At 28.9% G+C, this 12,981-nt stretch overlaps 1 protein-coding gene across 1 annotated transcript in view; it reads right to left on the bottom strand.

Moving 5' to 3' along the window:
• LOC113377733 (glutamate--cysteine ligase-like) overlaps positions 1–2,615 on the bottom strand; it is a 64,537-nt gene extending 61,922 nt beyond the window's left edge. The window contains exons 1-6 of the mRNA XM_026618143.1: positions 2,469–2,615; positions 2,047–2,269; positions 1,868–1,979; positions 1,462–1,645; positions 1,135–1,313; positions 597–793 (exon numbers count right to left, since the gene is read on the bottom strand). Of these exons, the coding sequence (XP_026473928.1) occupies positions 597–793; positions 1,135–1,313; positions 1,462–1,645; positions 1,868–1,979; positions 2,047–2,196 (822 nt within the window). The 5' untranslated portion in view covers positions 2,197–2,269; positions 2,469–2,615. The remainder of the gene's footprint in view (positions 1–596; positions 794–1,134; positions 1,314–1,461; positions 1,646–1,867; positions 1,980–2,046; positions 2,270–2,468) is intronic.
• Positions 2,616–12,981: the final 10,366 nt, after the last annotated feature.

Below are 12,981 nucleotides of genomic sequence, written 5' to 3'. Positions count from 1 at the left end.
TCCATTATATATGCATTTTTTGATTTTCGATCAGATATAAATAAGTCAAAACATCAAATATAACTACTATCTAATAAAGTAACTATTGGTAAAATGTAATAGTATAGATTAACATTGATACCAAGTAATAACAAAACAAATATGAAAACAAAATTAGTGATTTCACTTTAGTCAAAAACATTAACTTTCTCAGAGTATATATATACATCACATATATATTATTTATATCACCCTCACCTATACATTTAAGTCTTCATAATAAGAGTTTCGAAAAATCTTGAAAAAGAAATGTGTGAAATATCTTATCTCAAATATTATAGAATATAAGATATAGAAGGTATTCAAATTTCAAATAAAATAGTTACTGGAATGTATTTGTAATGCCGAATATATAATATGTGAGAATAAATGAAAAAATAATGATTCCACTTAAAAAGCACCAAGTGATTCTTAAATTGTTATTCAACTTGTCTTAAATACTTTGCAAATAGACGTCACTGAAAGCCAAATTTCAAACAAAAACATTTGTTAACTAGCGTAGTTCATCCCAGATATATAGTGTATACCTTTATGTAAACAACAATAATAGAAATTACCATAATTGGACACAAGGGTGTTAGCTGATCATACAATGTTCGTGCTTCATTGATATTACATGCTTGAAAAGTTAACTGTAAGCAACAACATCCCATACCAAATCCCATTGCATCCATATAAACACAGTCCTTAATGGCACGTGTGGTTTTGTAATCACATCCACTCAAAGGATCTTTAGTATTTGTGTCCTTGAACACTGGAATTAAAATATTATGATATTACAATTCAGCTATATAGAAATGTCAACTGTAACTGAAATTAAATTCTACTACAAACTATTAACTTGCAAAATATTGTATAAATATAATAATTAAAAATAATTCAGTAATTATACAAAGTATAATAGACAATATCTGACTCTGTTTCTAGAAAAATTCTCACAAGCAATAATCATGGTGAACAAATATATTATTCAAACTAATGCTTGGATTACATCTGTTTTTTTTTATTATGAAAGCAGTAAATATAGAAAAACAGGTATCTAATTAATAACTAAAATCGCTAATTGTTAATAGAATGTAATTATAATTGGCAGACCTGGCAAGTTTATGGCTACTTTTTCTCCTCTTCGCTGCCTTATATTTTTTGTTAATGTTTTAAATCTTGGATGTCCTGGAAATATAGCTTCATCTGGGAAAAAATATGATTGTGAAGCACCTTCTTCACTATCAGGTGTAGGATCATACTCAGGAAATGTAAATTTCGGACAGCCGAGCCTATAAATGAATAAAGCATTATTGAAACTAAATATTTTCAAAAGGTGTAATACTTAAATTACACTTCGCAGTTTTAAATCCAGTCACAATTTTTTATGTACAATACTACCGTTATTAAAATCTTTATAACATAATAATATAAGTTTACCTAGGAAAACTTGTAAGGGACATGAGGACTTCACCCTTTGGTAACAAACTGGCTGCTTCCTCTCGTCTGTACTTCATATTAGCTTCTACTACATTGAAATGCGCTAATAGACCACCATAAGGCTTTCCTGGTGTTCCTTCAATCATATAAGCTCCATATTCAGGTCTCCACAATGATTTCACTCCTGTTTTAATAAAATAACAAATATAATAATAGAATGCCAAGAGTGATTATTAAATCAGGCAATAAACAGTTTTACTCTTAACATAACAAAGTATCATAATTAAAATTAAATATTTCTCATGCAATGTCTTATAAAGTATGTATAAATATAGTAGATTTCCATCAATATTAAAACTGTATTTATTTTAAGAGTAAAACCTATTTTTAAAATTAATTCTCTTACCATCAACATCTATTGCTTCTTTCTCATTAAGCTGTGTCAATATTTCTTGCGCACGCAGCGATACTTTTGCTTCCTTTTTCTCATCATCAAATTTAACAAGTACGTATTCCACCTAGAATGAATGATTATTACATAAATTGTTATATAAGTAAAGTTTTCTCTTTACTCTTAATATTTACCTCATCTCCCCATTTCAAAACATCGCCTTGTCTATCACGAAGCCTCTTATACAAATTTATGAATTGTGTAATACCATGCTCACGAACATGGTTAGAATAAGACTTTGTTTCCTCCCATGTCAAAGGTCTTCCTTCAGTTAGCAATCCCATTGTATTATTTACATAAATACTTTCAATATTTTATGAGAGTTCTGTGTGTTGACAGCAATATAAACTGTAAGCCCTAAACAAGCATAAAAACAAAAAAAAAATTAGAGGTGCAGTCAATGATTGAATGATATCATATAGTATATATAATAAAACACTGAATTATCACAAAAACAATGTTTTATAGATATATTTAAATGATTAAAAACCGAATTCATACGTAAATAAACTATTAGATTGTTTTCTCAAAGACAATAGCGAACATGTAATATTACTTAATTGATAAACTCCGGTTATGTCATATAAAATTATTACTGTGACAGGCGCTGTCTAATAATTGCAAGTCATTTTCCAAGAAGAGTAGGCACTGTCAGAATATTATAGTATCATTCATTATGTTTTTTGTAATCACGCTTTATTTACTAGCGGTGCGCAAAATATGTCATACGAGATTAGACTAAACTGACCAAATATCAATATTCGTTATCGAATTATCGATATCTATAATGATATTTCAAAAGCATTTGTACACAAAATGCGAAGTAAGATATCCGACGCAAAATCATTTACTCAATCCGATAAAAACTATAGAACGAGAGTGCAGTTATCGAATATTTCTTTTAACGAAATCTTTTTTGCTTTTATCCATGACTTTCATATTGTCAAATTTCATTTTCACTTTTGAAATAATCTCGAGAATATTAATATAAATATAAGGCTTTAATTATAATTGTCAAAATAAAACTATAACAATTAAACATATAATAAATAAAATACTATACTAAAATCGCTTTTAACGATGCATTTTTGATATCGTTATTTATGAAAATGTAGGAAAAAGTTGTAAAAGCCTGAACTCATAGATAAATAAGTATATGCCTGAAACTTTGTATTTTATATGCCTGAACGTATGTACCAACGTTTAGTATTGTTCAACTTGAACTGAAGCAGTGTTTGTCAACATTTTTATACGATGAGAAACACTGATCAAACTTTTTAATCCGTAGGAATATGTCACTATTTGATATGATACAACACCACTCACCTGATTTTGTCGAATTATGTCATATACTTATTTCTACGCAGCCTTGGAAGATTGTATTCCTTCAATAATTAATCTTATTTATATGAATTATTATCAAAAACGACTAATCGATTTTTTTGCATTTTTTTTTTATCAAAATCGCAAGTCCGAAAAAAATTGACATTCATTTTTATCACAAACAACTTTTGTTTGAATGAATCATCAAATATATAGAGGTCAAACAAACTCTAGTCGATCCTTTTACTAAACAACCGAGTCGATAGCTTTCTAATTATTAAATATTATAATTAAAACTTGTGGAAAATGCTACATAAAAAGATCTGCGAATATCCACAATACTTTTCTTTAATATGTTTTCATTAATACTTTTATTTATTCCTCACATTTTTTCGTTGAGAGAGACTAAATTTGCTTATTCAAGTCATCTAATTTTCGAAATGATATGTTTTTAGAAATTTCTTTCCACATAAAATTGTATTTACCTGGTACAAGTTTCAAATTACCTTTTCTCTACTCAATTTTCGAAATTTAATTTCTTGTTTGCTTTTTTAATGATCAAAAAACAGTGACTAATAATATTATCCAGATAACAAAATAAATGTAATTTGTTGAGTCCCGACAATTCAGTATACATTAACTTTTGAAACCTTTTGAAAACTTACCCTGTTTAAATGATCACGAGCAATTTCTGCATGGAAAATTGCAATTTTCTTATCCTCTGGATGCGAAGCTTCTTGGTGATATTTTGATGATAATCTAAATACCAATATTGTAAACTACATAAACTTCCTATCAATTGTATCTAATATACAGTGACACTTAGCACTCTTTGATTCTATCGCGGTATTATTTAGCTTTTGACAATCTATAACAATACGTCACTTTACTATCAGACGGTTCAATTAGTTCATCATCCAGCATTTTAATTAGTATCCACAGAACTTTTAATCTAGGGACTTTGGTATTGGTATTTTGGTAATTTGCTTGACAAGAAAATTCCCAATTAATGCATGACTTTATCTATGAATAATATCATTGTAACAGATTTTTTCGATCAGTTTGAAAATAATTTAGATAATTATCTTCTTCTTAACAACTCCTTGATTTTAATTATGGTCATTAAAATCTCATCATATATAATAAGAAAATGATTTTAGGGCACTATTATAAAATCATAGATAAAAGAAGAGTATAAAATTTAATTTAACTTAATAATAGTACCAATTGTTTTCACTAGATGGTAGACAATTCAGATCCAATTGGTTGCATTTGTAAGTTAATCTTATTTTTCTTAAGTTTTTTTTCTAAAAGTGATAAAACCAACCAACCGTAGGCACTTGCACAACCTCACAATTAGAATTTTGGTTAGGGTTTACATAATATAAGAGGTGGCACAGTTGTAACAGCCAAAAACCGTACTTATTGCCATTTTATTGGAGAGAAGAAAGATAATAAAATTATGATGTTGCATGAATTAAGCGTATATAGAAAGCTATTTTGCTTCCGTAGAATTCCGTAGCTGTTACATATTTGGATCTAGAACAAAAAAACACTTATAGTACATAATTATAACAGAAAAACATGAAGAAAATTGATAAAAGAAAATATTTTTATGTGATTGACGTATTTAAATAATAAAAATAATATAGTTATGTTTCCCTTAAGTATTTGAGATTGTAGTATACAAGAACCTAGTTCCTCGAGTTTCCTTCAACTCTCCAGTTTTTAATTCATACCCTTTTCGTTTGAAATTTGTGCATTTTAACAGATTATATCTAAAACTTGTAAGTTATATTAAAATGCTTACGGTATTCATAAATTAAAACGTTGAAGGATTTTTTGTCATTTGCTGTACAAAAATATTTTATATCAGTATTTGTCATTTGCTGTTTAACAGTAATGCACGTTATGTTTCAATTGTAATATTGAATTTAAATATCTTTATTTTTGACTTTTGGATTACTTCTATATATAGAGCTTTTATTAAAAACTTCAATCAATTTGATGTACTCTCAATACAGATTTTTAATGTTTTTTACATCTAATATAATTTTATTATTTTTGATTGGTTTACTATGAAATTTGAATTGAATATCATCTATTTTTGGCGAAACTTTATTGAGTCAACTTCTGTATAATAAGACTCTTCCTTGAAATACTTGCTATCTTTTTGCAGGTCTTTGGTAAAGATCGGTTGGTCGTTTCATTCGTTATTAATTGTAGAATTTAATTTTTAACAATTTTGATAAAACATTTTTATGATGATAGAGTTTGTGCGTGTTCGAAACAAACACCCTAAAACAGTAATTTCCAACCTTTTTCCCCATTTCTTATAAAAAAATGTTGCTCCTCCCTTAATTTTTTTAACAAATTTATTTCATAAATACTCAACTGATATAATAATTTAACTAGTTGAAGGTGCATTTAGCCTGAAGGCAAGTTGCATGAACTTCCCGAAATGTGTAAATAATATACTTAATCATTCCAATTTTAAAATAAGCAACTTGATCTGCCTTTAACAATATTTTTTTATTTTTTAATTATTAAGAAATTTATATTTATCACTATCATTGATTATAAGAAAAAATATTTTTTATTCTTTTTTATTATTTTTAATATAATAATCTGTATACATAAGTGGTTCTCATTGTGACAAAATTGTATCGACGCATACGATTATTTTTCCAAAATGTAGAAAACGATGATAATTATTATAACTTGATTAAAGTAAAGAATTTCTTGATCATATCACGACCTTGGAGACAAAGTATATTTTCTAGGCAGAGGCTTCATTATTTTTTTAAATTGTAGAAAACGATGATAATTATTATAACTTGATTAAAGTAAAGAATTTGTTGGTCATTTCACGACCAACCTTTTTGATTTTTTAAAATCGGTTCGGTAGGATGAGCTTAAATGTCGACGAAAATTTAACACTTTTTTTCAACAGTTAATTACAAGAAAACGGCTCAGTAGATTTTCACCTAAAATTAATCAGTACCATTCCCAACTAATATCTTTCAAACAGTTTTTGATTTTTTAAAATCGGTTCGGTAGGATGAGCTTAAATGTCGACGCAAATTTAACACTTTTTGTCAACAGTTAATTACAAGAAAACGGCTCGGTAGATTTTCACCTAAAATTAATCAGCATCATTCCCAAATGATATCTTTCGAACAGTTTTTGATTTTTTAAAATCGATTCGGTAGGATGAGCTTAAATGTGGACGAAAAGTTCAAAACTTTTTTTCAAATTACAAAGAAACGGCTTGGCAGATCGTCGCACAAAACTGACAAACGATAGTCCTCATCGAAATACATCAAATGGCTTTTAAATTTCTGAAATCGGTTCAGGCGTTTTTGAGAAAACGTTGATCAAAGGTCTGATTCTGACAAATGCCAAAAAAACAATACCAATTTTTGCAAACTTTGACGAATTTTTAAAGCTGAACCAGTTATCGTAGAGCCGTAATATTTTAGTATGATCTAGAAGACTATGGTATCTACCGCCAAAAAAATAATCATAAAAATCGTCGAATTTTTTTTTTTAAAAACTTTATTAAAAGAAAACGGCCCGGCCGATCTCTGCCAAAAACTAATCAGCACGATTCCCAACCAATATCTTTCGAACAGTTTTTGAATTTTCAAAATCGATTCAGAATTGCGGGCTAAAACGTAGACGAAAAATTTTTCACTTTTCTGCGATTTATAAAGAAACGGCTTGGCCGATCGTCGCACAAAACTGACAAACAATAGTACTCATCGAGATACATCGAATGGCTTTTAAATTTTTGAAATCGGCCCAGCCGTTTTCGAGAAAACGTCGATTTACGGCAAAAAATCTGTTCACATACACGCACACACACACATACACACACACACACACACACACACATACTTTTTCCAAATTTGGTCTTATTCGATTCAGAATAGCTTGAAACGTCGAGAAAACGTAAAATTAGAGAATCGGATTTTTTGATGAAAACATAAACTTCTCCTTCGGGAAGTTAATAATCAGACTACAAAATGATATGCAACATTATGTAAAAATATAAATATTATATGCGCGCCTCATAGCTTGGAAATCAGGGCCCTAAAATATTATAGGCCTAGGAAACGTGATTTAATTATAAAATTTATTATAACTTCGAAATAATAAATCGTGACCAAATTACACAATTTTATCATCACAGTTTTAAAAGTTGCTGTACCTCAATTCTTATATTGATTGAAGTTGATTAAATGGTAGTAAGGCAAAATATTTTGAAATAAAATAATTAGAATTAAATTAAAAAGTACCGAATTATAAAAAATGAAGTAATATATATGGTACATATATGTCAGGCATTGATAATTTTTTTGAAGGTATTGAATATTATTAATTAAATGTCAAATATATATTAGAATAGATTTAACTGAAAATACATAATCTGATCTTTACCTGGACCTGCTTTTCTCTTGTGGCACAACACACACAACACTAAGGCGTTCCATGGCAATCGCTCAAGGCCTTCCCAGAGGACTGTAAGATTGTTACTGACAGTGTCCTCCCTGAACCTAAAAACATCTGTATTACGTAGAATAAGGGTGGGCCGGTGTGATCTGGTTGATAACCTTTCAATCGACAATATGTATTAATTGTCGTCAAAGTATTACGTATTATTTTAATATTATGTTTGAGATAAATAATTTTTTATGCATTTTGAAAAATTTATTTTTGAATTAATTTATATATAATATTACGTAACACTTTGACGACAATAATCTTATATATAAAAATAGAGCTCTCGATCAAATGATTCGGTAAAACTCGAAAACGGCTAAATCGATTTGGCCAGTCTTAGTCGTGAAAAATTCGTCCCAATCCAGAGAAGGTCGGAAAGGTCAGATATCATTTCAAAATCGCGTAGAATTTTTACATTTTTAATTTGAAAATTTTTGTAGAGGCGTGGCTAATCCGTGAAATGCCAAACGATTTTGATAGATGATGTTCAATTACGTTCAATGGAATGTTTTACGTGAATATTATTTAATTATGATTAAATTGTAGCATGTAGTTTTGTTTGTAATTTTATTTATATACGAAAACATTAGTAAACGGGCCGCAAGTATTACTAGAAACTCGAAGTATTTTTTATTTATGTTATTTAAATTCAGAACCTAAATTTTGTATCGATCTAATGGACATTTTGTCGAAAAACATTTTCCCAGTTATAATTTCCCAGAATTTATCGAAGAATAGATAGTAATATATGAAGGTCCGGAGTTAAGAAGGTCCATCACCGATGTGTCAAAAACCAGTGAAGTTAAGCATTGTTTAACAACAAAATTTGAAAGTGGAGGGAAAAAGATATAATGAAAAAGAGGGAAAAAGATAAAATGAAAAATGAAATTTGTTAAAATATTACGTAATACTTTAACGACAATTAATTCATATTGTCGATTGAAAGGAAACACCCTTATCCTACTAAACACAGATTTTTTTAGGTCCAGAGAGAACACAGTCAGTAACGATCTTACAGTCATCTGGAAAGGCCTTGGACCATTGCCCTGGAACGCCTCAGTTTTGTGTGTGTTGTGCCACAAAAGAGAGGCAGGTCTAGCTAAAGATCAGATTATGTATTACAAGTTAAAACTATTCTCCCTGTACACCCCCGATATTATAATATAAATTATGATTATTTAGAAAAAATGGCGGTATACAAATACAACCATTTCCACAAATCCATGTAAATTAAATATGATTATTAAATAGATTTAATTTACAAAGGTAACCCTGACTTCTATTATGATATATCGGCTACTAATTACTACAGGTAGGTACATGTATTTCTAGAGTTTGAGTAAGAATGAGAGTGTACCAATAACTCTCTATACCCTATAGTAGCATCTCCCCAAAGAAGAAGCCCCTTTAAATTTTCTTCACATAATATTCGCGTATTTATCATATAAATAAGTTTGATAGTGTGTCCGTCACATTTTGCAAATATTCAAATTTGACATTAAACAAAATATTTATCAAATGTCAAATGCCATTTTATGTGTTAATAATGAAAGTGCATTCAATTTTATTGCTGGCACTCAATTTTAGACTCAGTTATGAATCTGAAGGATTTGAAAGAGTTACCATAGAGGAATATCCCTTCATCGTATCGATTTTGGTTGGTAAACGATTTGAGTTCACGGCAACATTATTATCGCCTAGGTAATTATTTTATATAGAACCCGGGCTACAATTGTTAATAAGTGTATATATAGGATAGAGCGGAGCTTAAAGGGACGCGGAAAACAAGGTTCACCACCACCAATAACTCAAAAACAAGTATGGTTAGGATTTTTTTAATAACAATATTTGAAAGTAAAGGGAAAAAGATGTATAACCAACCATCACCTTGATTATTACGACGTTGCTATCGGGAGATAAACGGCAATGTTTGAAAATTTATAACAAAAGTATTTTCTTTCGTTGTTTGTTTTTTTTTATTTGGTTGCACTGTTATTTAGTTTACGAGACCGCAATATAATTTTATTTATTGTATTTAGTTTATATTATTTAACTGTTTTATAAGATATAGTATTAATTTTATGTTAGACTCGACATATGTTTTTATATAACCCATATAATGGCTTACATGTGGGTAGGATAAAAAGGACCAACTGAACCAATATCCTGGCAAAGGTGTAAGCAAATATATATATATATATATATATATATATATATATATGATTTAGTTGTTAATTTTGATGTTGAGATATATGACTAAGTTCTTGTGGGGCGATACATCAAAAAATAAAAAGCAAAGATTTATAAATTAATCTTTAATTCCAAACGTTTCGACATTCAATTTAATGTCATCATCAGTGGATATTAACGTTAGAAATTAGCACTAACATTTATACATCTAACTTGTCGACACTATGAATTTTTATCTTTTTTTGTGTGATATAAAAAGAAAAATGATAGTTTTATTTGAACAAAAATGTGAGTAAAGTTAAGTAATTTCTGCCACGACTTGTGTAATGTGCAAGCTCCGAGGCTTAAGTCATAACTTAAGGATGTATCGCCTCACAAGAACTTAGTCATATATATATATATATATATATATATATATATATATATATTGAATTTTAAATAAAAATAAAATTAAAGCATATTTAGTGTCAATAAAGAACTATATTACAACTGAGCAGAAAACAGTTCTAGTACATGTCATTTTCATATTTATAATCATATTTATGTTATCAAGTAAAAATTGCACTTCTTCAGCATCAAATTGAATAACACGAGTATTAAAGAAATTCCAAATAATTCTAGTTAAACATTACACATGAAATTTTATTAACAAAAATATATCAAATAGAAATAGACCAGCCGTTGGGTTATCTTCTTAAGACCGACGTGGTTAAGAATATCATCACAACTAATTAAATCTTATATTAAAGCAGAGAAAATTCTTTCTAGCTGGGCTGCAACACGTGCTTTTCTCTTGAATAATCTACAAGAAACGGGAAAAGCTTATTCATCGGTCGTAGTTGCCGGATCCGACACCCCCGAGTTTCTAGAGAACAGTCCTGACAATCAACGGACGGCAATTCGTCATATTTACACACACGAATATTTTGTAGGTGATAACCAACATGATATCGGAGTCATCAAACTGGAAGATGAACTGAAGGCACGATAGATTGTAACTCACAACTAGTAAATAAGTCGTTTAGACGAATTAAACATAGGCGAAAATAAACTAAATGACCCAAGAAAAGCAGAGAATTCATAATAGTAATTACATTGACCAATCAGATATAAAAGATAAAGAAGAGACGTTTTCTCAAAAACGGCTGCACCAATTTTAAAAATTTAAAAGCCATTCGAATAACTCGATAAGAACACGCGTTGATTAGCTTTGTTTGACAAACTGCCGAGCCGTTTCTTTAGAATCAGCAAAATAGTACACGCACATAATTGAAACAAGTGTCGAAAAAAGGTCAAATTTTTGTAGACACACACACAAACAAACTCTATCGAAAAAATATTGATTATGAAAATAGCTATAATTTTGCGAGAATTCATTTATAGAATTGTTCTTCGAGAGTTTTTATTACTAAGAATATAATCAAATTTGTTATAATTATAATTATAAAAAATTATAAAACTATGCGAAAAAATTTAATGCCTTTTTGTCATCATAAGCCGTAATAAATTTTACTCACCATTTATAATTTAAAACCTTTTTGTATTCACATTCAAATTAAATTACATATATTTTTATAATGTATATTTATAATATATTATGTCTATTTGAAATTTTAATTGCAATATATATATTAGGGTGGTCCTTAAAATGGTCATTTTCGAATTTCCTTGCTCCCAGGGGCTCAAATGGTTCCAAATAGATAAAAAACAATTCTCTGAAAGTTTTAGCTCTTAATATTAACGTTTAGATAGAGCGCAATTCAATCAAAGTTTGTATGGAAAGAGCACGGAAAAAAATTTGAAAATTTAAAAAACATGTTTTAGATATAACTTAGCGACAAATGAATGAGTTTTATTCATTCATTTGTTCGCTAAATTACATCTAAAAAATATTTTTAAAATTTTTGAAAAATTTTCCATGCTATTTCCATACAAAACTTTGATTGAATTGCGCTCTATCTAAACGTTAATATTAAGAGCTAAAATTTTCAGAGAATTGTTTTTTATCTATTTGGAACCATTTGAGACCCTGGGAGCAAGGAAATTTGAAAATGACCATTTTAAGGACCACCCTAATATATATATATATATATATATATATATATATATATATATGTATATATATATATATATATAATGATCCGTGACTAAGCTCAGGTCTCGTATGAACGGGTCGTGTGATCGAACCCTGCTGTGGACATTCTGACATCGTGCAGTAGCGATGTCCATTTTTACTTGAAAATACATATTAAACTTTTTGATGTATAAAATATTTTCAATTGAAAATCTCTCACAGTATTTTTCCTGAATCAAGTTCGAGCTTAACTCAGCTCACTGATCTGCCCTAGGCCTTTATTATTATTATTATTGTTATTTTATACGTGTATATATATATACATATATGTATATATATATATATATATATATATATATATGAATATAAATGCGTAAATGTCATTTATACATTTGTAGCTAACAAAATCAGTTTCTCCAGTATCTTATGCTACGCGTCACGTAATCCGCGATATGGATTTACAAGAGTTATACAAAACGTGTGATTATCTGGTAATGGTCAACTCTTTCATACAATTCAATGACAAAAATCAAGAAACAATAGCTCTACATAGAATAATTATGAAACCTGTACCTTTGTCAACTTGTCAGGTATGTTACAAATTATTACACTATTTACTACGCTTCGGTACAACGATAGCAAAACTGCATTTAATATAGGGGAGCTCGGGGCTATTTGTAAGAGGGGCAAGAAGTAACAGACGTTTTCGAAAGGATCCTGAACAACATTAGAATATTTTTTTGTCTCGATTGGACATGTAAACCGTTCTGCATAATGTTGTCATAGAAACTGTTCCGCAGAACAACGTAATATACAGAATTGTGCATGTTCGTCAAAATTTCGGTTTGCGTTACTATCGTCGACTAATTTTAAATTTTATATATCTTATTTCGTTTTAAATTTATCAATCTTTTATAATGTGTAACAATTTTTGTGATTGCTAAAATAGTTCATTTAAAAAAATTACACCTGGTGT

Source organism: Ctenocephalides felis, unplaced genomic scaffold (genome assembly GCF_003426905.1).
Source record: "Ctenocephalides felis isolate EL2017-DRISC unplaced genomic scaffold, ASM342690v1 CF-g0.4_SCAFFOLD_01886, whole genome shotgun sequence".
Classification (NCBI taxonomy): domain Eukaryota; kingdom Metazoa; phylum Arthropoda; class Insecta; order Siphonaptera; family Pulicidae; genus Ctenocephalides; species Ctenocephalides felis.
The sequence above is the reverse complement of the archived record's forward strand: the minus strand, read 5'-3'. Positions and strand labels throughout refer to the sequence as shown.